The sequence below is a fragment of the Miniopterus natalensis genome, chromosome 20 (genome assembly GCF_054644295.1).
Source record: "Miniopterus natalensis isolate mMinNat1 chromosome 20, mMinNat1.hap1, whole genome shotgun sequence".
NCBI lineage: Eukaryota > Metazoa > Chordata > Mammalia > Chiroptera > Miniopteridae > Miniopterus > Miniopterus natalensis.
The window spans coordinates 26,637,174-26,661,966 of NC_142100.1; the positions used below are offsets into that span (position 1 = coordinate 26,637,174).

Consider the following 24,793-nt stretch of genomic DNA (forward strand, 5'->3'; position numbering starts at 1 on the left):
TCTTAGGGCCCCTTGTAATGAGAGTAACTAGGAGAAAATCCCAGAAGTTTATTAACTTGGATGCTGTATAACTTGGGAGATCCCCTGGGGGAGCTGAGTAGCTAGAAGAGGTGGCTGAGATTTTAGGCTTAAATACCACAGCGAGAGGGGGAGAGGAATCTAGGCCTTTTAGGGGGGCAGTAAATAATTTTTAGGGAAGATAAATGGGAGGGTAGAATAGATGGGAGACACGATCGTTTGTGATAAAAGTTTGGCGTCCGCCCCTAGTCTCCCTCCGGTGACAAGTCTAGTTGGTGACACTCCCCGCGGGAAGGGCCTGCGACCTCACAGTTCCTTTTGGAGGCTCTGTCCTTAGATAAGGGGATTCGGTGAAAGACTCTCCCTGCCTTCGCTGTTTCTCAAGTGCCTTCATCTCAAAGTTCTATCAGAGGGGCATATTTTGGGGTACCCTTCAACACTGGAATTGTTAGCGACCATCACCCCAACGGTTTTCATCTCGCAAGACCGAACTCTGTACCCCCCAAACAGCTAACTCCCCGTTGCCCCGTTCTCCCAGCCGCTGGCAACCGTCCCACTTGCTGTCTCTAGGAATTTGACTACTCTAGGTGCCTCCTATAATGGACTTTGTGGTGGTGTTTTGTTTTGTTTTAAAAATGTAAAATAAAATGTTATTGTTAAAAATATAGTTTTTTCACACATTCACAACAATTTTTCTAGCAAGCTCCACTTCCCAGCACAAGCCCTGTGTTTTTCCCCCCCCTTAGGGTATTTTTCCCGTATCATTGTGCTATTAGAGATATTCATTCTAAGCGACGAAGTGAGACAGAAGCACATCATTAGTTTCGTGTCAAGCCTCAGGATTTTAGAAATAACTCCCGACCTTGTTTGTGTTTGTTTGTTTCTCTTACAACCTCGCTGAGGCTGAGGGAGAAGTAGCCTTCTCGCAGCCTGTTAGAGACAGGAGCTCCGGCCGCCGACCAGCCACCACCCGCTCCAGGGATTTCATCTCCAGAGCGAAGGCTTTGTAAAGAGCCTCTCCCCAGGCCTACGGTGCGGTGTCTTCGTGATTTAAAGCGTGAGCCGGAGCCAGATGAGACAGCTCGGCGGCTGAGGCTCCATCATTACTGCAGACAAGGAGCTGAACTCGCAGGATGCAGCAGGGCCCCTTCTTTCCGTAAAACATAGCTTTTCTTTTTAGTGATAAAATACAGTGTGCAGGTATAAACAGTATGTGCGATTCATTCATTCATTCATTCATTCATTCATTCACTCACTCGTGCGTCCGTGATCTGCTGCTGGTGGAGCAGGGGCCGAGCCCCGGGTGCTGGGGATGCCAGCTCCCTTTTGGGGCTCCCTCTGAAAACGGGCCTTCCTGCCAGCACAGGCGAAGGGCAGGCCAGCTCAGACGCAGACCTTGGACTTCCAGGTCACCCTGTGGCGCCGGGCGTGAGTCAGGGCCCTCCAGGCCTTTTTTAGGGCATCGAGATGCCGGGAAAGGTACAGTAACTCCCTCGTGGGTCATTCTGCTCAGCGTTGCTCTGGTTTCCCGTCATCACGTCTGGTTTCGTCTCCTTTACATTTTCTCCAAACGGCTCCCTTTTGACTCTTCCAGTGAAAGTACATTTGGACCCTTAAAGGCTTCAGGAAAGATCGAGACCCTTGTGAAAACCTCGCGTCCAGGCAGTGACCAGAGGACTGACAGCCTCCCTGGTGCTTTAGTGATGAACAGGGCAGAAAGAATGGTTTAAAAACCAAAAGCAAAAGCAAAAGCAAAAGAGAGTGGAGATGCCGGGGATCGAACCCGGGGCCTCATACATGCAAAGCATGCGCTCTACCACTGAGCTACATCCCCCGACCTTGCTCCCTGGTTTCCTGAAATTCTCTGCTAGAGTCTAATCTTAAGATTTTTTTTTTTTCTCTCTAAGTAAATTTTATTTTTCTCTAAATAAATTTTATATATTTAAATAAGTGTCTCCCTGGCCGGGTAGCTTAGTTGGTTGGAGCGTCTCCCGATACACCAAGGTTGCAGGTTCAGTCCCCGGTCAGGGCACATACAAGAAACAACTAATGACTATAAATAAGTGAAACAGCAATTTGATGTTTGTCTCCCCCCTCTGAAATCCATCAATAAAACACTGAAAAAGAATAAAGTAAATGAGTGTTAATGTTTTGAAAAAAAACAAACCCCCAATAGGCCTGTTTGTTATAACCTTACAGCCGAAAGTCTAGCTAATACTGGAACCAAGGAACCAAAGGGACCTTTTTGTTTATTTGTTTTTGGTGGAGGTGCTGGGAATGAATCTATTTTTTTTTAAATTAAATTATTGGCGTAGCGTTGGTTAATAACATTATATAAATTTCAGGTGTTCAACTTCATAATGTCACACCTGTACACCCTCCTGTGTGCTCCCGCCAGGAGTCTAGTCTCCCTCCGTCACCACACATGTGACCCCACTTACCCTTTCCATCCCCCCCCCGCTGACCACCATTCTGTTGGAAACAGACCTATTCTTGAACGTTGCTCCTCACAAACAGAAAGCAAGGGTATGAAAATGAAAGAGTTTATTCTTACTAAAAAAAAAAAGGGTGTTGTCCCTGATTGTACCTCCACCCAGAAGCCTCTGGTTTTCTGTCTTTTAAAACCATGTCAACCTTCAGTGACTGTAGGGTCTGCACATCTGCTTGAAGACTTTTTTTCCCCCTCCCGAAAGGACTTTTCTGAATATAAAAGCAGCAAACTGAAATGACACAGATCTAGCTCCCAGAATCACGCCTGAAACTCAGAGGAAGGAAGCCCTTTGCAAAAACACCCCTGCAAAGAGCCACCCCCTGTCTCTTGTCAAGGGCTTGTCTCTCTTCCCCAGGGAGCTTATGGGGCACACCAGGGGACAGAAGTCACAATGTGTACTGTCTTTTGGGTCATCGAGGTGCCACTTGGCGGTGAAGGAATAGGTTGTGGGCAAGGAGAGGGCAGAAAACTGAGGCTATACGCATGTCCTCTCAGGAGTGCTTGAGATTTTCAGGCAGGAAACTTACTGTGATAGGAAGAACACTTCCCAAAAACGTCCCGTCACCTTGGTCCCCAGTCATCCCTTCCTCCTTTCCTTCCTCCTCAGGGCACACACACACCAGCCACACCTGCTTCCTTGCTGTCCCTCAGGTATGCCGGTTCCTCCTCACCTCAGGGCCTTTGCACTTGCCATTCCCTCTGCCTAGAAGCTGTTCCCCAGATCTTCTCATGATCTGCTCCCTCTTATTTTGTCCAGGTCCTCAGAAAGGCCTTCCTGGCCACCTTTCCAAAGGGGCCTATGAATCCCACCCATTCCCTGTCTCCCCTCTGATGTGTTTTGTTTTTCTTCATAGCATTGATCACGCTTGAAACCTGTTTGTTTTTTACTATCTGTCCGTGTCCCACACTAGCTCGTGAGCTCAGGAGGGCAAGGTCTTGTCCTCTATCCTCTGTCCTCTTGTCCTGCTATCTCCCCAGTGCCTACAACAGTGCCTGTCACATAATAAGTGCTCAGTAAATACTTGTGGAATGAATTGAAAAAAATAAGTGAATAAATTAACCAGTGTTAGACTAGGAGACTGGGAAGGATGAGAGCTGTGCTGTACTCAGGAAGCTGAGTCTGCAGCCGGGCTAAGACTAGAAAACCTTTCTGCTCAGTCACCCTCCCTCCTGACTCAAATCCATAGGCATTTTCTGAGGGCCAGCCTCTGGGCCAGAGGGAGACACACGTGATGGAATGTTTGCAGCCCAACGCGCAATTTCTGGCCGGAGAAGTCGACAGTCTTGTTCTGGGGAACCATGATGTAAACCGAACACGTTACAGCAGCGCCCCGGGCATGCAGGAAATGGAAAATAATGCGTCCCTGCGAGAATGATTTTGTCCTGCCCTGTACCCACGGGACACTTAGGAAACTAGGGCATGCGTGGGACCACGCAGTAGACAGACAACCGCATCACCCGAGTGTCGCTTGGCGGTCAAGCTCACGCCTCCAGAGATGGGTAGAGGAATCTCTATGAAAGTTGAAGAATTCGATCTGTTGAAAAAAAAAAAAAAATTGAAAGAAACAAACAAAAAATTAGATTAAAAAAAAAAGTATCTTTATTGTTGAAAATAGTGCAGATGTCCCTAGGAATTAGATCTTTAAAGGAAAAATGAAAAAATACAGAGAGATTGTAAAAAAATAAAATAAAAGTCATGTGCTCTCCCCGTCGGGGAATCGAACCCCGGTCTCCCGCGTGACAGGCGGGGATACTCACCACTATACTAACGAGGACGGGCCGTGCTCGGGCTCCCCCGGCTCGGTCCCTATAGAAACAGCGCCGCCGGCTGCGGCACCTGCTCCCGCGGCCTCGCGCCTGCAGCACCTGCAGCGCCCGGCTGCTGGGCCCCGCGGGGGCGCGGAGGGACCCGCCGGAATCTGGGGGGCGCCCGAGCACCCACAAAGGAAGAAACCAGCGCGAGTGGAGGAAAGGCGCGACTTCCAGTGTCCGCGGGCCTCGGGGGCCGGGGGATGTAGCTCAGTGGTAGAGCGCATGCTTTGCATGTATGAGGCCCCGGGTTCGATCCCCGGCATCTCCACCTTTTGTACAAATTTTTTTTTTTTTTTTGGTCTTTTTATATATGCATAGCCCATGGACCCAAACAATAGTGTGGGGACGGGCTTGGGGAGGGGCGGAGGGGGGCAATGGGGAAAAAAAGGGGGGCCTCTGTAATACTTTCAACAATAAAGATACATTTAAAAAATAATAATAAAAAAATAAAAATAAAGTCTCTCCTTTAAGGTATTGAGCTATTAACATGCCCCGAAGGTTTACTCCGTTTATCTTTTCCTACAACACTGTTCAGTTCTTGATTTCGCTGCGAGCGTTCGGAGAGCAGAAATTAATACACGGGAACCAAAAATTAAGGAACAATCGACGACCGTGCACCGATGAATCAGCGTTTAAGAAATGAAAGAAACGAGCCCAGGAGACCCGAGCTCTTGTTGTTGGATTTCCCCCTCATGGGACCCTGGGGGAAGCCTCCATCCCCTCCGGCTCCTGGGGGATACCGCTCGGAGCTGCTTTCAACAGAGAAATAAAACCCTTTTATTAGTTGTGAAAAGCTCATTTATTTGCTTATTTCCACTCCCCGCCTTGGGAGGAAGAAAATAAAAAAAAAAGGAGAGCTGCCGAAACCCGGGATCGAACCAGGGACCTTTAGATCTTCAGTCTAACGCTCTCCCAACTGAGCTATTTCGGCGGCTGTGAGCGCAGCGCGCCTCCTCCCGCCCCATGGTTTCCTTCGCGGCCGCGCGTCACGCGCCCGAGAACCCGGTGCCCGGCGACGAAACTCGGCCCGAATCCGCTCCTGCCGGGCCCGCCCCGCCCGCGCGGGCAGAGCCGCGTCGCGTCCTTCACGGCCACCGCCTCCGGGCAGCCTTCCCTGATCACGCCTTCCACCGCGCCCCTTCTCGTTTATGGTCAGCTTAGGGGGTGTTTTCTCGGCCCACGCTGTCTCCCCAGCTGGAATGGCAAACCCAGGAGGCGCGAGGAAGCCGTCGGGCCGGGTCCCCGCTGAATGTTCCTCCGGGCCTGGGAGAGCGCCTGCAACAGCGCACGGGCTCCATAAATATTTGTCAATTAATGAACGAGCGAGCGAGCGAATGGATGAATCCTACCTGGCTCGGAGCTCCCGCTTCTCTGCGCAAAGGCACCCAGGTGGCCCTTGGGTGCAGCTCCCCACGCAGGGGATGCTGAGCACGCCAACGCCCGCGGGTGACACCCAGGCCTGAACGCGGTTTTCCTTGGGGCACTGAGCGCCCCAGGCCCGGCCTCCAGGCATGGCCACCACACCTGGGGCACCTGCTCAGCTTCAAGGCGCCGGGAAATCCACAGGTGGGCACCCAGGGGCGGCTCTGGCTCTCTCCCTGCCTCCCTGCCCTTTGGGAAGCGGGTGGGCGGGGAGACCGCCCACGGTGATAAGTGTTTGCCAAGCACCTGAGGACCCCCCTGGCTCATCCACAAACCCAGTCACGAGACAGTCTGGGAGGTCACAGGATGCCCCCCCAAAATGCATGCACACTTTAACAGTCCATAGCTCAATTTTGAAAGTGAAATGTATTTTAATAAACACCGCCTTTGTGATTATCCAAAGTGTGTATGCATTTTGGGGGGAGGGAGACGCCCTATAAATCACACGTTATGTAAATAATGGGGACCCTGTCAAGCCCCCCGCTGAGCAGGAGCCCAGCGTTCTTCACTCTGTGTGTCCTTGGGGGAAGGGATACCTGCCGGGAGGAGAGGCCTGGCGTGTACGCACCACCAGGCACTTAAAAGTTTTTCTCGGCCTCCCCGTCGGGGAATCGAACCCCGGTCTCCCGCGTGACAGGCGGGGATACTCACCACTATACTAACGAGGACGGGCTCTGGCGGGCGCCCTCCTCGTTGGCCCACATGGACGCGCCCGGTCCTCCCGCCACACCTGCCTGCTCCAGGTGCGGCCTCCGCAGGTGCGGCGCCCGGTGGGAGGCTCCGGCCGCGGCGGAAAGACCTGCCCCAGCCCGCGAAACACGCTGGACGCACGGAGAGGGGCCTGTGCCAGCGGGGACAACACGTGGCTCCCTGCGAGGCGGTGCCAGGGCAGCCCAGGGGATGTAGCTCAGTGGTAGAGCGCATGCTTTGCATGTATGAGGCCCCGGGTTCAATCCCCGGCATCTCCACTTTTTTTTTCCTGTCTAAATCGATTACTGGGTGGGGAGGCCTAGCAGGGAAGGGGACCCAGAACCCCGTCCTCCCCGGCCATCAACAGACCTGAAGTTCCACTGGAGGGGGCTCCACCAATAAATGCCCCTGGGACCTATTCACAGATGCCCCTTCCCTACGTGGGAGAGTAGGGTGCAGTAGTTAGATGGGAGGGGCTGAAGCAGTGCTCACTTTTAAACACATATTCCTGGTTATTTGAGCCATCAACAGTTGGGAAAGCACTGCATTTCCAGGGAGGCTTTGCAACTGGCCATTCATTCAGTGACCCTTGAGTGCCTAAGGACAGGTAATGTGTACACACGGAGCACCTACTGTGCGTGCCCAGGTAGGGTTCAAGTATTCTGGCAAGGTTTCCCGGCCCCCCTGCACTGGTTACTTCAGTTCAGGGGTCTAACAATAACCAAGTAGTGATGTGTTTTATGAAGACTCATGATGAGATGGAGGCGAAGGGAAGGTTGTGTGGGGGCCTGCTAGAGATACCGGCAGGGGTGCCTGTCTGCAGAAACAGAGGAAATGGCAGGTGCAAAGGCCCTGAGGTTGAGAGGGTGGGGTGTGCCCTGTGTTGCAGGGATAGAAAGAAAACCCTGTGCGAGGGGTTTACAGAACTAAGGCAGCGGGGGTTTGAATTTTCCAAGACACTGGAGGACACCGGAAGGCCTGATGTACTCGGAATATGACCAGATTTGGGGGTTAAAGGCTCCCTCTGGCGGCCATGTGGAGAATAAACCATGGGCCCACAGGCTGGACACTGGAAGCCAAAAATTGGTCCATGCGGGAGGTGGCCAGGAGGGTTTGGGGCGCGGCGTGGGGAGCATGAGGGGGCCCTGGACAAATTCTGGGGGTACAGTGACAGAACTTGCAGTGGCTTGGATGTGGGAGAGAGAGACAAGTGGAGACCTAGTTGGGGGCACACTGGAGTTAGCCGCCAGGCTGTGGGGAAGTGAATAGTTTTGGAATATTAAACATATTTTTGTCGTCTTATGTATTTATATTATGGAACTCTGGAATTTATACTGTGGTATCAGCACAAACTGATTTAGGAAAAACACCCAGGTAAAGTGAGAGACACTTAACTGCCCCAGCAGGCTCACGGAGCTGGGTGGCCATCACTGACCGGCGGGTGAGCGGCATGCGTGTGTGGGCGGAGGGGGCCCAGACCACCCCACATTCAGAGACTCAGGAGGACTACTGGACTTCTACGCCAAGGTTTATTACAGCAAAGCAGCCGGCAGGGGGCTCACCATCGGGGGAGATGCCCCTCCTTGTGCCCCCTCCACAGGAGAGGGCATGGAGCCTCAGGGCCATCTTGCTATGGAGGGTGCATCCCACCCGTGAAGAAGGAAGGACGGACCTGCAGTCACCCCTCCACAGGGACTAATGTAGTCCACAGAGCGAGTTTAAAAAGGGGGCCAGCGTGGGAGATAAACCACCACCTGCCCCGCAATAAATAGTTATGCAAAGTCACCCTTGGGACAGACTGCCCAGGGTGGCAGCAAGCGGTGTCCAAAATGGGCCACAATGACCAAGGGCTTCCAGGGGCGAGTGACCATGTCAGACAGGGGCTGCTGCCATCCCCCTCTGTCCCCAGCCCAATCCTTCGCCTTGCGGCCAGCCGTTGGGTCAGCGGTCAGAGGTGGGGGGCCAGGCCTTCTCGACGTCGGCATGCATGGCCTGCGGGAGCCACTCGCAGTACTCAGCCAGCAGGTCTGCAGGGGGCGGGACGACAGTGTCAGAGTGGCTCTGTGCCCGGGCACCCACCGCAGGGCAGAGCTTCCTGCCAACCCTGGGCTGCTGCAGCCAACCCCCATCCCGTCCACACCCAACCTTTGGACAGGGGGCACCTGTCCTGGTCACACTCACATCTGGGGTTTTTCTTCCAAGCAGCCAGCAAGGCATCCCGGCAGTCGGCTTTCTCAGCAACGAGGGCTTTCAGGAGGCTCTCTGTCCTGGGCTGCAGCCTGCGGGCAGGCACGTGGGTCGTGAGGTGTCACGCCACCCACAGGCTGGTCACCACCAGGCCAGCCCTGCCCAGGAGGGTGAAGGGTCCCTTTCCCTCCAACAAAGGGTCTAGACGCCATCACCTCTCCGACCCCACCTCCCCCCACTCAGACCTTCAGGGCCTCTGATCCACCCGCCCCTGCTTCTGTACATGCTGCTCATCCCATCTAGAACCCTCCTCCGGACTTCTGCCTGGCTCACAGCCTTGCTTCCAGAACTATGAGAACAGATTTCTGATGTTTTAAGCCATTCGGCTGGTGGTAACTTGTTACTGTGGCCCAGGAGACTAATACCACCTTCCACCACCACCTGCTGCCCCGCTGCTGCCAGGAAAGGCTGTACCTGGCCCACGTCTTCAGCATCGTGTTGGGGCTGGATAGCAAACAGCCCTGATACGAGGCCAGTTTGGGGAAGACCTGAGGAGAGATCACAGGATAGGGTGAGGGGTCCCCAGCTCACCTCCCGCCCACGACATCAAGGAAGGGGCAAGAGGCGCCACTGGCTGCCTACCTGTCCTTCCAGCAGAAACCGGGCAAAGTGCTTGTAGCAGTCCAGGCCCTCGGGAAAATCCACCTGGACCGCGGGGAGCTGCCAACCAACGCGATCTGGAGGGTTGGAGCCAGTGAGGGGCCGGGAGGGATCCCCACAGCCTCCCTAGTCAAATCCTGAACCCTGGGCCCCACCCACAAAGGAACAGGCAGCCTGGGGTGACACCACTGACACACACGCTTTTCCTAGCATAGGGCCTGAGACCACGTGTGCGCCAGAGCCCTAGGCCACCGGGGAGGCACCCAACTCACAGAACACACTGTCCCGGTGACACAGCACCCGCCCCTTCTCGGGGCAGTAGACAGGGCGCGGCTCCTCCAGGGGCTTGCCGAACTGGCAGTAAGACGGCAGCAGAAGCGGGATCCACTGGACCTCCACGGCTGAGACTCCTGGGGCCCCGGAGGGAAGGGCCGGGGTTAGAGTGGGCCCTGCTGCCAGGAGGGGCTCGGGTGATCTCCCCACCAGGGTCCCGGCGACACAGCTCGGCGGAGCCACGGCGGGTGGGGCGAGGGGCCGGCCACCAGCTCTGCTACCTTTCATGTACATCTTGGTGGTCTCCACAATTTCCTGGTAGACCACGAAGTCGGGGAGCTCCTTGAAGAGAACGGAACTGGGGTGGATGAAGACCGGGTCGTTGAGGAGAGGGGTCTGGAGAGGGTGCAGGGCGTGAGTCCCGGAGACGCAGGAGCACCTGGCGAGGCACCTGCTCCATGGGACGGGGCTCGGCCGTGGGAAGATTCCGATGCCCCGACACGCCACGGCCCTGAGACACCGTGCTGGCTCCGACCCGAGAAGCCGGCAAGAGAGGCCACACATTGCAGGATCCCATTTGCGTGAATTATTTGGAATAAGCAAACTCAGAGGCTGAGCGTGGACTCTTGGGGTGGGCAGGCGAGGAGAAAGTGCAGTGACTGACTGATAAAGGGGGTGTGGGGTTTCTTTCTGGGGGATGAAAATGCCCTAAAACGGATCGTGGGGACGGCTGTACAGCTCCGTGTATCTACTAAAAACCACCAAATTGCACACTTCCACATGGTGAGTTGTTGGTGCATGGTTTATACCTCAATTAAGTGGTTATGAAAATAAAGTCGGGGCGAAGCTGATGCCCAAGGGAAGATGTGACTCCACTGGACAGGTGACCCGGTTCTGTGGTGGGAGCCGTGACTGAGGACAGGCCCACCCAGACCCCCCGGGTCCCTCGCTGCTCCCTGCCAGGTGTCCTGACCACGCCCTGGGCACAGTGACTGCCACACTGGTGACCAACCTTGTAGGCGTTCCTCCATTTGTCGTCCAGCAGATCCTCGCTCTGGACCCTGCGGGCCAGGTGGTCGCCCAGGCCGGCCATCACGATCTGCCGCAGGTAGGTCACCTGGCTCTCGGAGGGTGGCTGCATCTTGGGGTCCACGAAGAGTCCGGCTTCGGGGCACACGGCGTTGACTGCAGGGAGAGCCAGGCGTGAGGACGTGGGGCCCAGCGCCAGCTTCTCTCTGACCTTGTGGAAGGCTCCCGCCTCCGCACCCAGGCCACGGGGAGACAAAGGCCCCGGCAGGGCAGAACCAGCTGCCCTCCCACAGCTGTGTTCTGCCCCCCTCCTCAGGACAAAGCCCCCAGGGGGCTCAGGGGCAGCTGGCCCAGAACAGAGCCAGGGACAGAGGGTGACAAGAGGGATGTGGCCAAGAAGAGGAGGAGACTGAGAAACGACCTGACGGGAGAGCACGTGCGTGTCCTCGAAGGACCTCAAAGGCGCTGAGCACTGGTTTTGGGGTTATGAACACATTTTAGCGAGTGGGTGAGTTAGCAAAACTGAAATCAGTGGATAATTGGGGAGCTCAGAACTCTCAACGTTAAAAACAACTCTCACGTTCTCTGCACAGCTGCCTGTGGACCGGGGACCCAGGGAGCCCCGGGGGCCGCCGTGGGAGCCATACCTGTGGTGGTCAGCTGGCCCCGCAGACGCCGGATCTCCACCATGGCCTTGTAGCGCAGCCCATTGGCCTCGCAGAACTGGGGCGAGCAGCCTGCATACTCACAGGCTCCCACGGCGCCTGGGGAAGAGGGAGCTCTCAGTGCCCCCACCCCAACTGCCCCACCTGGCCCCGTCTGACCCTCCTGGCCCCTCCCATCGCCCTCCACACCCAGCACATACCCAGTAGCACCATGAGGTCCCCGAGTTTCAGGGAAGCCCCCCGTCCAGCCCAGGTCCTCTTTATCTGGGCTACCCGGGCCCGCTTGACCTTCAGTGTAGCAAGCTCCTCGTCACTGGCAGCTGGTCTGCAAACACAACACATCACCGGCTACTGCCCTGACCAAGCGCTGCAGGGACAGGGACAATGCCTGGCGGGGTCACTAACATGATTAAGGTCTTGGGCTCTGGCTCAAAATTCACCCCAAAATTCACCTCTGGCAGTCAACAAGATAAAAAACAGGCATGTGTCCAGCCCAGCGACTGCACTCTAGAGATCAATAGAAAAAAACAATCCAGCCCCGGCCAGTGTGGCTGGGTTGGGTGCCACCTCGTGCACCAAGAGGTTGCTGGTTTGATTCCCAGTGAGGGCACATGCCCGGGTTTCTGGCTCGATCCCCAGTAGGGGATGTGCAGGAGGCAGCCGATCAATGACTCTCATCATGGATGTTTCTATTTCTCTCTCCCTTCCTGTCTCTCAAAAAGTCAATAAAAACATTAAAAAAATAAAATAAAACAGACCCTGCAGCAGTCAGAAGGCTGGAGGGCTTGGAGAGCATGAGGGTCTCGTACGAGGCCACCTGACCAGCCAGTTACTCTCCCATAGGCTGGGCTCCAGGCCGCCTCTCAGCCAAGGGAAGCCCCCATCAGCCTGAGCAAGGCTCCCCAATGCCCGGCGCCCCAACCTGTCTAGCTCCTCAAACAGCTCCCGGACGGTCATGGCGGCCACAATGGTGATGGCGTAGGGCAGGCAGCCATGCTGTGGGCTCAGCGCCAGCATCTTGGCGTAGCGGGGTGCCACGGGGAATGTGGCCATGGTCCTGCCCAGTGCGGTGATGGGACAGCTCAGCCGGGACTTCTGCAGCTGCTTCATCCTAGAGGACGGTGGAGGCCCCAACACGCGGGTCAGCTCAGGGGAGGGGAGAGGACCAAGAACGCGGCGGGATCTGGGCTCCCAGCTCACCCCGGCTACCTTTCTGTTTTCTGGGGTGCCTGCAGGGCACCCAGCGCGATCAGCAGCTCCTCAGCAGCCAGCAGGGCCTCCACGGAGGGTGGGGTTGGGAAAGGGAAGTTGATGACCTGGGATAAAGGGAGACCAGCAGGGGACAGACGTGAATGCGAGAGGATAGCCCAGTGACCTCAAGAGGGAGCGAGGCACGCCTGTCCTGAGCACCACTCCTGTCACCTGGAACACAGGGGCCTGGACACTCAGAAAGGGGCCCCAGGCTTAAGAGAGTCCGTGTGGCAGGGGAACCCCAAAGGCTTCCGTCTTCACTTAGTCATACCATCGGCTCACTCAAGGACATCTACTGAATGCTCTGTGAGCCACCAGGACAGTGAGCAGTGGGTGGGCCTCTGCCTGCCTGGCGTGGCTTCCAGGCAGCTGTCTCCCCAGGTGCTCAAGCTGCCCAGCATTGGGAAAGTGGGGGCCCCAGAAGGTGGGGAGCCCCAGGCGGCCGGGCAACGCTACTGGGCTCGGCGGGGTGACGGCAGGCTGGGGGCTGCAGCTGACCTTTTCGATGTTGAGAGCTTTCATCTGGAGGATCAGGTCTTCAACGGGCCTCCGGGTGATCTCAGGGGGTGGAAACTGCTCAAAGTCGCTGAAAACCGCAGATGAATAGAGCCTGGGAACAGGAGGCCCAGCAACTCAGAAACACGAGTTAACGGAGGAGGCGCGCAGCCGAACCACCCGACACGGGACCCACGCGGCCAGGGGTCTGTCCCCTGGTGCCTCTTAACTCACCTGCACAATGGGGTAAGCTAGCAGCTGCTTCGTGGGGACTGGGGAAGATTTTACTGATTGACCGATTTTAGAGAGAGAGGGGAAGGGAGGGGAAGAGAGAAACAGGATGTGGGGCCCCCTTCTCAAGCTCCTCGGTGGGCGGCTGCGGCAGAGCGGCCCCAACGTCACTAGAGAAGACCCTGGGGTGCCCACCTGTAGCAGTGGCCGGGCTCTGTCCGGCCTGCACGGCCCGCCCGCTGGTCCGCGGAGGCCTGGGAGACCCAGGTGATGCGGAAGGAGGACACGCCGGTCACTCGGTCGTAATGCCGCTTCTTGACCTTCCCACAGTCCACCACGTACTTGATGCCCGGGATGGTGAGGGACGTCTCGGCCACGTTGGTGGCCACCACACACAGGCGAGTGCCCTCTGGGGGAGGCTGGAAGACCTGGGATGGTGGCAGACACAACAAAATAGAACACCAGAACCAGGAAAGAATCTGCGTGGGGGCAGGGCCAGGAGGCTTCCGGCAGATCGAGGCCAGCGGGCTGTGCGGGCCGGGAGGTGACCGGGTGAACAAGCCCTCCCCCTGGCCTCCAGCCACGACGCTTCTCAGCTAAATGCTGATCAAACACCAAACGGGGTGAACAATCGGGGCCACGCCGTTACCTTCGCCTGCTTCTCGGGAGCGAGCAGAGAGTAGAGCGGGAGCACGTGCAGGGGGAGCGAGGCGTCCGGCTGCTCACCTGCGGGAAGGCACAGGCCCGCTGGCACCCTCAACGCCCACGGCGGGCGCCGGCCTCAGGCTGCCCAGCGCCCTGGCTTGCTCTCCCCCAGCAAAACCTAGCCTGGGGGTGGCACCCCGTTACAACCAACAAAACAAATCCCCAAGGGCCTGTTGTGTGCCAGGCAGATTCAGAAGCTCAGGAAACAGCAGGGACAGAGCAGCCAGAGCCTCCAGCTCTCTCGGGGCTCAATGCTGGTAAGGAGTGGAAACTCGAGGTCCCAGCGTGGGACTCGGAGCCCCTGGGGGTGGGACAGACACATCCAGGGCTAAGTGAATGAGCCGTGCAGACACATGCAGGAGCCACACCTCCACTGTCTTCGTGGTCCCCCAGGTCCAGGTCCAGGTCCGAGCCCAGGGCCGCTTCCTCTTCACCCATCTCAGCCTCCCTGTCCTCGGCATCTTCGCCCACCGGCAGCACAGAGTAACAGTCTAAGCTGATCTTGGGTAACGTCTACGAAGGACGAGACGTAAGGGCCACGGGTCGCAGGTGGCCCCATGTGGAAACGAGCGTCGTGAGCAGGAAAAACAAAGGCGTGGCCCAGCTCCCCCACCGCAGGCCACGCGACCTCTCTGTGCATCAGTTTTCTCATCTAACCACTGGGAATGGGGGGCACCTGTAATACTTTCAGCAATAAAGATAAACTTAAAATAAAAAAATAAAAGCCTCAAAAAACAAACACACACAGGGGATGATCGTAGGGTCGTTAGCTGACAGATGTACAGGACGCGGGGCCCCGCCTGGCACGTCGCAAATGCAGCGGGTGGGTCAGTGACCACTCAGTAATGACGCTACTGCTCCGGGGCTCGGGGCCCGGCCTTCCCCGGACGCTTCCTCCGGGAACGCAGCGCAGGGCACCTTGCCCTTCACATCGCAGCTGGCCCTGCAGCCCCTGGAGCAGCCCCTCCCACAGGCATCCCTGCACGGCAGGTGTGTCCGGGCGTTTCCCATGCTGTCCGATACGGTCGTCAGCAGCCACGGGTGGCTACCGAGCGCCCGAAATGAGTCTAATGGGACCAGGGAAGTGAATCTTGACTTTATGCCTCTTTAATGGAATTTCCATCTACGCAGCCACGGGGGGTGGGTTATGGGAGCCACCGGCCGACAAGGCAGCTTCAGAGCCCCGCAGCCCCTCCACCTACCGCCGCCTGGGCCTTCCGCGCCCTCGCCCGCGACTTCTTAAACTTCCTTGTTTCTGCCACTGAGTCTTCCTGGTCTTCCTGGCCTAGAACCGGTGAGCGGGTCAGGGGGAAGCCAGCCTGTGGCCAGGGCCGGGCTCTCAGGACTCCACCCCACACCGTGCAGAGTGGTCACTGCATCCACAGCCTTTATCAGGGGCGGGGGGGGAGACTGGGGGACAGGACAGGACGGGACAGGAGGGTGGGCAGAGGTGCGGCTCACACAGGGAAGAGAGGGTTCTGGGCACCCGGCCTCTCGGTTACCTGGCGGCCTGCGTCGGTCCTGCGGGAAGGCCCTCCGCAGCCTGCGACAGAGCGCGTGCACCTCCGCCTGCCCGGTCAGGAACACCAGGATGCCACCTGCGGGAAGGAGGCTGCCCCGTTAACCCTTCATCCAGGTGGCAAACGCGGACTTGGCCACAACCACCTGCCAAGCCCTGGTCGGAGAGAGAGCCGGTGCAAGGAAGAGCAGGGCAAGCCAGGCGTCACGGACGGGCGCCCGGCAGCCACCTCCTGGGCTGAGGGTGCCGGGACTGGGATTCCAGTCACAGTCGGACCCGCCGTTCCATGCCCGGGCACATGGCCTGGCTCCCAGTGGGGCCTCACCTGCGGGCAGCATGCGGTGGATCTTGCACACCTTCCGGAAGCACTCCCCGCTGTAGTCTTCCAGTGGCGTCCGCTTGTTAAAATGCACCGTCACCGGGAACTGCCGGGACTCCACCTGCAGCAGACGCCCAAGGGACGAGCGTGAGCCTGGGCTCTGTCCCCCCATTTCCTGAACTCTGACCACGAAGGTCTCGGTCTGGTGCCTAGGAACCTCCTGGCTACCAGGGTGCCCTCCCTGCTGAGGCCGACAGGGTCCCGCACCCCCGCCGCCCGGGACCCTGGCCGGGGCATCACCCTGATGACTGGGGGCGGCTCGGGGAAGAGCCGCTGGTTCTGGGTGAAGTCCTCCACCCGCAGCGTGGCGGACATGATGAGCAGCTTCAGCGGCAGCAGCCTCTGCGGACGACAGGACACCAGGCTCAGCGACCCTCGGCCACCTGGGCGGGGACCCCTGCCCTCCCAGCCTCTCTCAGCCCCCATTCTGGTCGCCAAGATCCAGAAAAAGTGGGAAAAGTGAGCTGACAGCAGGATCCGCCTCTCCCAGGGGGGTGGCTGGTTAAAGGGGGCCCTTAACCTCCCCAAAGCTGAGCTCCAATGGCGGGATGTGAGCCGGGGCGGTGGGAGCCTTGGCCTCGGGATGAGGGGGGCTTCTGGCACCCTAGTCCCGCCTACCTTTGCCCGGAGAGACACGATGCGGGAGAGGAGGCCAACGAGGATGTCCGTGTACACACTGCGCTCGTGGGCCTCGTCGATGATCACCACCTTGTACTTCAGCAGCAGGAAGTCCTGGGGGGGGGGCGTGGGTGAAACCTGCCAGCCCAGGCCGGACGGGCCCCAGCATCACCTCGTACTCCAAACTCCCACTTGAGGAGCCCCTTAGGTAGCAGGCATGGATCCCGGGGCACTCAGTCTGGGGGATCCTGGCCTGTGACTTCACCTCCCCGAGCCTCAGTTCCTTCACCTGTACAATGGGCACAGCAGGACCACCTCACCAGGTCCTGATGCAGTTTCGATGACAATGACTACCTGTAAAGTACCCGGCAAGGGGCTGGGGGCCTGGCAGAGAAAGGGCGGCTACTGCTTATGAGATCTGAGCTACCAACTGCAGATACCTGCGGGGTGCACAGGGCAGGAACTGGAAATGAGATGTTGGGCAGCGACCAAGGGCAACTGGACCAACGCATGCCACACAGAAAGGGGCCGTCAGTCCCCAAACCAAGCTCGCAGCCTCCTTCCTGAGTGACCCTGGCTGGCCTTGAGGCAGAGCAAGTAGGGATCACCTCTGACTTCGCATGACCAAGGGGATGTCACACAGCCAGTGAGGCGCCGTATGCATTTGGCTGACGCCCACGTCAGCGAATCAGATCGTAATAAAAACACGAGCTCATGTTTAACAAGCGTCTACCAGGTGCTGTGCTAAGGGGCTCTCACACATTATAACAATTTCTGCTGCAAAACAATTACACGGGGAAGGTACCAGCTTGCAGATCAAAGAATCCAAGGCCCAGAGAGGTTAAGTAACTTGCCCAAGCTCACACAACAGTAGGCACACTAGTGGCTCCCATCCAGGGCGACATGCTAACTCCATGCACACACAGGCCTCATCTTGTTAAATAAGACGAGTGACCCACCTTCTGGATTTCCTTGAGCAGCACACCGTCTGTCATGAACTTGATCCTGGTCTCTTCCGTCACGTTCCCTTCGTAGCGGATCTGATAGGAGACGACCCTGCGGGACAGGGCAGGCGAGTCCCTCAGAGGTCTAGCTGGCTGGGGCTGCAGCCCTATGGCTACTCCAAGGCGGGCAGTGGAGAAGGTCTGGCCCCAGTGGGCAGGCAGGTGGCCAAGGGCAGGGACCCCAATGTCCCCAACAAGGCGCAGGCACATTCCCGCCTGCCCACTCTCCCTGGCCTGTCTGAAGGGGAGGGTAGCCCTCATGGCAACTGTAGAGCACATCAACCGAACATGAGAGAGGACCTTGGCTGGAGCCCGACTGTCTGACCAACTATAAAATCTTTCTAGACACAGCCAGGAAAACTGGAACACAGACTGCAGGACACTGTGAGGTGAGCCCAAGGACCTGGCTGCTGGCCTGTCTCAGCTCCACGCCCCCTGCCCAGGAGGGTTCTGCCGTCCAATGTACAGAAGAACCTTCTTGTACAAGGAGACCCCTGTGGTCAGACACAGACGTGACCCTCCAGCCCAGCACCCTCAGGATGGACGAGGGCCTGCCACACCGCTCGGATCCTCCTAGACAGCTGACCCTGGGCAAGGCCGAGGACCACCCTCCACACTGCCCCCGGGGCCCAAGCCCTCACCGTTGGGACAGGTTCATCTCCTTGGCCACACGCTGGGACATGGCCATGGCAGCCACTCGCCGGGGCTCCGTGACGCCGATGATGCTGTCGCCACTGGGGGAGGGAAGGACACAGTGCCAGGAGCTGACCAAAGTGCTCCACACGTGTTCAGCCATCTCATTGGCATGACAACCACGGGGAGCGGGAGCAATGATGTCCCCACCTCACAGCTAAGGAAACAAGCCCAGAGACATCAAGCAACTTGCCCAGAGCCACACAGCAGGCAAACGGCAGGGCCAGGACTGGGTCCCCGGGAGCCCAAGCTTGTAAGGACTTTTGGGGACAGCACCTCCACCGTCACATGGGGGCACCCACCTGCTGTAGCCTGCTTCGTAGAGGAACTGGGGTACCTGCGTGGTCTTCCCACTGCCCGTCTCGCCACACACAATGACGACGGGGTGCTCGGCCACCGCCTCCATGATCACTTGCTCTTCAGAGAGAATTGGGAGCTTCAGGCGCTCTGCCTGCAGAGAGAGGAAGTTGGCGCTGGGGAATGGGGGGATCCCTTGCAGAATGGCAGAGGGATGAGGGGACTCTGCTCCAACAGAGACTATGTAGGGCAACTGGCACGTGGATGGCGCCCAGACAGCTGGGTAGGGGGGATAGAGACGTGAGCAGGGTCCTTTAGAAGGCGAGACCCAACGTCCTCAGGGACAGCTTGGCCTGTGCGGAGCAGCCCCCCCCCGGAGCTCAGCTATCACTGCTGGGGGTCTACAGGTGTGGCACAGGTGAGACAACCTGCCCGAATTGCAGGGATGCCCCTCTGTGCCCTCAACCCCTCACCACACAGCACGGCCCAAGTTCTCATCACAAACCCGGAGCCACGGACCTGCATTTCCGGGGAGCGGTTCACAGGTATGAAGACGGCGGGCTTTGAGGGGGGCCTGGGCAGAAAGGAGGCTGCAGCCAGAGAAGCTGAAGGAGCTGCAGGAGTCCCGGCAGGAGCAGGTGGACCACTGGGCACCGGGCTCTCCCCTACGTCCCCCGGCTGAGCTGGTGGCAGACGCAGGGCCATCATCTCTGTACCAGCCTCCACCTGCTCAGGGTCCGGGGCCTCATCGGGCTCAGACTCCACTGAGGACTCAGACTCTTCTTCTGACTCCTGGAGGCGGCGCTTCCGGCGGGCCCCACTGAGGCTGCTGATCTTTTCCGGGCCCTGGGCCGTCACCTCATCAGCCTTCCTGCCGGGAGAGCCAGAAATCAGACGCAAAGGCCCTGGGACGAACTTGAGGCAGCTGTGGATTCTAACACTCATCGGACGCCAGGACTCAAAGGCCATGCCCCTTCCCGCCTCAGGACCTTCGCACTTGCTGTTCCCCCTCCCTCCCTCACCTCTCAGGGACTTCTCCTGAAACGCCTCCCCTTCTCCCTCCATCCCCTCCTGCCTAGTGTTCACCAGCACTAGACATATATGCACTAGCTTGGTTGCTGCCCATTGCCCCACCATTAAGGGAAGCGCATTTATTATTTTTTTTGGTGCACTGCTCTGTCCCCAGGACTAAGGAGAGCCCGGGACTAGTTTGCATTTAGTAAGCAGTCGTCAAATGAACAGCAATGCTTATGGGGACTGGGCAGGCACCAACCCAATGAGCAGAGAGAGCCGATGTGAGACGGCAGTGAGTTCGGGGCCTAGGGCAGGACCACAGGGGCTCCACCTGAAGCCAGATGTCCTGCTGGAATGCCAGCAGTACGTGTGGTCGAATCGTCCAACTGCTCACGACCAGGTGGGAATCTGGATTTGAACATGGAATCTCCTGATTCTTATATGTGGCTATACTGGCTCAAGTAGTGTCCACCGCCCACAAATTCATGTTCACTGCAGACTCAGAACGGAACCTCATTTGGAAACAGGGTCTTTGCAGATGTAAAGATGATGACGTCATACTGGGTGAGGGTGGGCCCTGAATCCAGTGACTGGAGCCCTCGGAAGGAAAGTGAGACACAGACACGCCGGGAGGATGCTCTGTGACAACGGAGGCAGACTCTGGGGTGGACGTGGGGGGTTCTAAAAGTCAAGTAATGGCAAGGACTGCTGGCCAGCACCAGAAGCTAGGAGAGAGGCTCAGAACAGGTTCTCCAGCCTCCTGAAGGAGCGAATCGGGCTGAGACTTTGATTTTTGATCTTGACACCCTGGATGCGAACACCTGTGCCTTACAGGGTATTTAGCAGCATCCAGAGCCTCCACCCACAGCACGTAGGCCCCACAAATGTGTTTCCTCCTAACGCTCCCCCCCAGGGAGACCCCGTCACCGGTGAGGGACAGGCTTCAGGAGGGGCGGCCGACTCACTTTTTGGTGTGGTACATGCGGTCCCCAGTGCCCAGCTTGGACGTGGTGTAATAGAGCCTCATCTCTGCTTCAGAAACCTGGACCTCACTCAGTTTCTGCAGCATCTGTGCACGCTGGGGAAGGACACAGGTGTGTTTAGACACGTGGAGGCATCCCAACCCCTCTTCTGCAAGGAAGGGAGACTCAACATAAAACTTCAGCATGGCCCACACCAACAGCCTTTTTAAACCGAAGGTCAAAGCACAGTTGCAGCCCCGGCTGGTGTGGCTCAGTTGGTTGGAGCGTTGCCGGTGCACCAAAAGGTCGCCGGTTCAATTCCCAGTCAGGGCACAGCCCTTTGGGGTGCATGTAGGAGGCAACTGATTGACGTTTCTCTCTCTCTCTTCCTTTCTAAAATCGACCAAAACATAAAAAGAAAACCGCAAATCGCAACTGCACCGTTTCATGGCATTCTTACGCCAACAGATGTGAGATGTGTGAGGTTGGGGTTGCTTTGCACTCCCTCATGGAGCCTGGGGTTGGATAAACAAGGCTCTCTCTGCATCAATATATCATAACACGCTGTCTTGAATAAAGCAGCACACGACCATTGGTTTCTTCCGCCCGGCAAGTAATTCATGCTTTTCTGCTTTATTCTTCTTGAAAATATACATATTTCACATGTGCTTCTATGCATATCTTTCACAAGCAGTAAAAAATTGGTTGTGAGGTACAGAGCAGCAGGAAAAAGTACTGCACAGGGTTTTATATGAACACACAGATGGCCAGTACTCTGGGGAATGCGCGTCAGTGCCACTAACAGGAGACCTGTGACCTGTGTGACCCCTGGTGGAGACACAGCACCCTGCGGGGTGACCTTGACAGGAGGTCAAACAAGAATCGGTGAGGCCCGGAGATCAGGGTTCCTCAGTCTCTCCTTGTTACTGGCATTTTGGGACTGAGATCCCGGGTCTCCCTCTGGTCTGGAGCCGTGTGCAGACCCCGACGGGGTGGGCCTACCTGGGTCTTTTTCTCCTTCTGTTCTAGGATTTTCTGCAGCGCTTTCCGCTCTTTCTTGGTCAGAGGCCTCTTCTTCTTGGGCAGTGGAGGGGCCTTGGTCTTTTTTTTCTTCTTCCCGGGCAGGACGAGGGCATTGCTGGCATCGAATCCTTTCAACGTGTCCCTATCTGAAAAGACACGTGTGCCTGACCCATAGCTCTGGGGAACAGGGAGTTCAGATGCTGGCAGTACCCAGGGTTCCCTGTTAACACTGGTTTCCTCTGGGGCCCTCTAGCCCCTTGTGTGAGTCCCCTCTGAGCACCCACACAGGATGGGGGTGCAGGCCCAGTCCCTCACGTGTTCACTCAACTCCCATCTGACACCTGCCACAGGTCAGGCCCTGCTGTGAGCCAGGGTGTCTCCATCCTCGGGTAGGGGGAAAGAATAGGGGGTCTCAACAAGGGGGTACACACTGTAACAGCGTGTCCTCCAGAGTGGGGGCCTGCTCTCAGTGGGTGTATGAGATCAAAGCAATTCTCATAATAATATTATGATGTACTGAGTTTGCATCATATCTATTTTTAAATGTCACAGTCTGAAAGTACACCATGTAGACCCAAATTCAGCGATCAGGTGATCCTGTTCCCGATTTTATTTTTTAAATATGTTTTTATTGATTTTAGAGAGAGTGGAAGGGGAGAAGGATAGAGAGAGAGAGAGAAACATCGACGATGGAGCCGCAACCTGGGCAGGTGTCCCAACAGGGACTTGAACCTGTGACCTCTTGGTTCATGGGCTGACTCTCAACCACTGCACTACACCAGCCAGGGCCTGGCCCCCATTTTAAAAGTTCACCTTCACTCAGCATTCTGGTTGCCTTCAGGTCTTGACTCAACGCCTTCTCAGCGAGGCCTTCCCCATCCACGCGAGGCAGCACCCCGTCTCGCCCAGCCGCCCCTCTGCTTTATCTCCTTAGTACTTACATCCCCACGACACCGTGTATGTTTTACAACTTTGCCTTTGCCTGTCTCCTCCCAGGAGCTGCTAACTTTGTCAGGGCAGGGATTTCCCCCCCCCTTAAGTCTCCTAGGAGATCCTGGCACTTAGTAGGCGCTCCTGCTAAAAGGAGTGTCCAGCAGCCTGGGGCTGAGCAGGCACAGGTCCTGGGTTCAAACCACAAACTCAGGGCAAGGAGATTACATGTCATCGAAGCCATCAGGCCACGTGAACTTACTTTCCTGCCCCAGTTTCCCCCGATGTTAGGCTAGGGCTGGACTCCACGCGAGGGAAACCCCAGGGTGCACCGTCCCAAATTCAGTTAAAATTAGATGTCACTGCCCCCCTCCTTGGCAGTGCCCTACAGGGGGAGCCCTCTGGCCGCCGAGCCCGGGGTCGTGGAAGCGGGGCGCACCCGGGAGCCCTCCAGCTCCCACTGGCCAGCCGTCCCCCCCCCCCCCCGGCGGGGGGCCCTGGACGAGGGGGCCCGCGGCCCGTCTCCCGAAGCCCGGCCCCCGGGCCGCCTTACCCTCCAGCTCCAGCAGCACGGGGGGCGGCTCCGGGGGGCCCTTCGCGGGGCGGGGGGCCGCCTGCTGGCGCCCCTTGACGTTGTACCGCCGGCGCAGCTTCCCCATGGCGCCCGGTCCCGCTCGGCCCGCCCGGCTCACCGGCGGCGCGTCCCCGGCCCAGCCCACGTGGGTCCCCGGCCCGCGACTCAGGAGGAAAACTTCCGGGCTGCGCTCTCGCGAGAGCTGGGACTAACGCGTTGCCCGGAGGGGCGGGGCCGGGGCGGGGCCTGCGGGGCGGGGCGGGGCCAAGGGAGACCAGGTGCAGTTTAAACCCAGGCTGCTTGCGCTTGGCGTAGTCCCAGCCCCTGAATCTGGATTATTTACTAATATTAATTTGGCTGTTTGGGAGTGAGAGTGTTCTGCCACCTTTATAGACATAACCCCGCCCCGAATAGAAACGTTTTCTCTGCCTTTTTTCCCTTCTCATTTGCATTTTCTGGTATTCTTGCAACACCCATTAGTTGTGTCCTAGAGAGGCACTAAGTATTTCCACTCCAGGGACGGAAGAACTAAAAGAAGGCACCTGCTTAAGCTTTAAACTCTCATTACACATCACATTGTCTCGGAAAGAATACACTTTCTGAATCCTGTAATTATCTTGCAAACAGAACTGTAATATTATGTCACCTCTTTTTTTTTTTTCCTGTTAAAAGCGTTAACTCATTAAGGGCGAATGATATCACACACAAAAAGGTGAAGGCACCAGGAGTCATTTTAGAATTTTAGAAAGGATAAAGGTACTTTTAAAAAACCGTCCCAGGCAAAACATTTAAAAAAAAAAATATGTCTTTACTGATTTCAGAGAGAGGAAGGGAGAGGGGGAGAGAGAGAGAGAGAAACATCAGTGATGAGAGAGTCATGGATCCGCTGCCTCCTGCAGGCCCCCCACTGGGGATGGAACATGTGCCCTGACAGGAATCAAACCTCAATCTTCTGGATCCTACGTTGATCCTCAACCACTGAGCCACACCGTCTGGGCAGGAAGAAGATTTGAAGACTCTAGAAGGAGATCTGGCTGCAGAGCAGGTAAGCGATAATAGCTGTTGAATGTAGGAATTAATGAATGAATGAGTGGTGTGATTGAATTTGGATAAACTTCCCCCCTCCCAACAAAAGCAAACCCCCACAAACGCACAGGTGATGCAGGAGGATTTGGGTGGTATACATAGAACATTTTAGAAAGTTACATATTAAGTTAAGTGGATTTTTGAAAACAGAATAATTAGCCTACCAAACCTACGTTTTCATAGCTTAGGGTTATGGCAATCAAATTTCTTTAAATACGTTTATTTCATTAAGTAAAAAGTGTGTCCATTTTAAAATTATTAAGTAGGTAATAGTACATTCTCTATTTTCTTCTGAAATACTGTATACCAAAAGGTTACCTTCAAAAGAGATAAAGGGCATACTATAAAGCAAGAAGAAAAACACACCTACATAACAGCATGGGTCTCATAAGTACACTGTTGAACAAAAGAGGCCAATCAGAAAAGATCCTGTTTCGTGATCCTATTGACAAAGTTTAAAAACAGGCAAAATGAGTCACCAAAATGAATCAGCTTTCCTGGGAAGCTGCCCAACGTTCCATTTCTCCAAACTCGAGCTGGTTACCTGTGCGCTGTTTCAATTCATGGAGAGACACCTCGGGAGTTGTGTATTTTTCTGTTTGCATGCTATACTTCCATGAAAAAAGTTTACTTTAAAAGAAGAAGATAAACTACAGGGCCAATAAATCTATGAAAGCTTCCCTTGGAATTCAGAAAAATGTAAGTTTGAAAAAAAAGATACAATTTTTTTTACCCTTCGGGTTGGCAAAGATTAAGTTTTATTTA

The 24,793-nt window shown here is 56.4% G+C and overlaps 1 protein-coding gene and 6 non-coding genes across 7 annotated transcripts; 2 read left to right on the forward strand and 5 right to left on the reverse strand.

Moving 5' to 3' along the window:
- Nucleotides 1–1,780: 1,780 nt before the first annotated feature.
- TRNAA-UGC (transfer RNA alanine (anticodon UGC)) lies at nucleotides 1,781–1,852 on the reverse strand. Its single transcript has one exon. It is a non-coding gene; the product is annotated as a tRNA-Ala (tRNA).
- A 2,360-nt stretch (nucleotides 1,853–4,212) lies between these two features.
- TRNAD-GUC (transfer RNA aspartic acid (anticodon GUC)) lies at nucleotides 4,213–4,284 on the reverse strand. Its single transcript has one exon. It is a non-coding gene; the product is annotated as a tRNA-Asp (tRNA).
- Nucleotides 4,285–4,517: 233 nt separating this feature from the next.
- Nucleotides 4,518–4,589, forward strand: TRNAA-UGC (transfer RNA alanine (anticodon UGC)). Its single transcript has one exon. It is a non-coding gene; the product is annotated as a tRNA-Ala (tRNA).
- A 590-nt stretch (nucleotides 4,590–5,179) lies between these two features.
- Nucleotides 5,180–5,252, reverse strand: TRNAF-GAA (transfer RNA phenylalanine (anticodon GAA)). Its single transcript has one exon. It is a non-coding gene; the product is annotated as a tRNA-Phe (tRNA).
- Nucleotides 5,253–6,339: 1,087 nt separating this feature from the next.
- On the reverse strand, nucleotides 6,340–6,411 carry TRNAD-GUC (transfer RNA aspartic acid (anticodon GUC)). The gene has a single exon. It is a non-coding gene; the product is annotated as a tRNA-Asp (tRNA).
- Nucleotides 6,412–6,639: 228 nt separating this feature from the next.
- Nucleotides 6,640–6,711, forward strand: TRNAA-UGC (transfer RNA alanine (anticodon UGC)). The gene has a single exon. It is a non-coding gene; the product is annotated as a tRNA-Ala (tRNA).
- A 1,237-nt stretch (nucleotides 6,712–7,948) lies between these two features.
- DHX37 (DEAH-box helicase 37) lies at nucleotides 7,949–23,027 on the reverse strand. Its single transcript, XM_087828806.1, has 27 exons — nucleotides 22,922–23,027; nucleotides 21,418–21,584; nucleotides 20,419–20,531; nucleotides 18,959–19,364; nucleotides 18,445–18,593; nucleotides 18,091–18,183; nucleotides 17,405–17,501; nucleotides 16,446–16,559; nucleotides 16,068–16,169; nucleotides 15,774–15,888; nucleotides 15,432–15,527; nucleotides 15,132–15,214; nucleotides 14,298–14,442; nucleotides 13,874–13,950; nucleotides 13,420–13,652; nucleotides 12,997–13,108; nucleotides 12,457–12,563; nucleotides 12,170–12,358; nucleotides 11,448–11,572; nucleotides 11,230–11,346; nucleotides 10,566–10,738; nucleotides 9,835–9,949; nucleotides 9,553–9,690; nucleotides 9,263–9,357; nucleotides 9,095–9,168; nucleotides 8,615–8,712; nucleotides 7,949–8,460 (listed from the first exon to the last, which is right to left on the reverse strand). The coding sequence occupies exons 1-27, from the start codon at nucleotides 23,025–23,027 to the stop codon at nucleotides 8,375–8,377; spliced, it is 3,525 nt and encodes a 1,174-aa protein (XP_087684932.1). The 3' UTR covers nucleotides 7,949–8,374.
- Nucleotides 23,028–24,793: the final 1,766 nt, after the last annotated feature.

Bases quoted from the DNA above. Each gene is read 5' to 3' on its own strand.
- DHX37 (XM_087828806.1), bottom strand. From the start codon at position 23,027: ATGGGGAAGCTGCGCCGGCGGTACAACGTCAAGGGGCGCCAGCAGGCG. The intron at 12,564-12,996 runs GTCAGCTGCAGC...CCTTTATCCCAG, and splicing joins AAGCTCTCAACATCGAAAAG to GTCATCAACTTCCCTTTCCC. The intron at 11,573-12,169 runs GTTGGGGCGCCG...TTGTGTTTGCAG, and splicing joins CTGTTTGAGGAGCTAGACAG to ACCAGCTGCCAGTGACGAGG.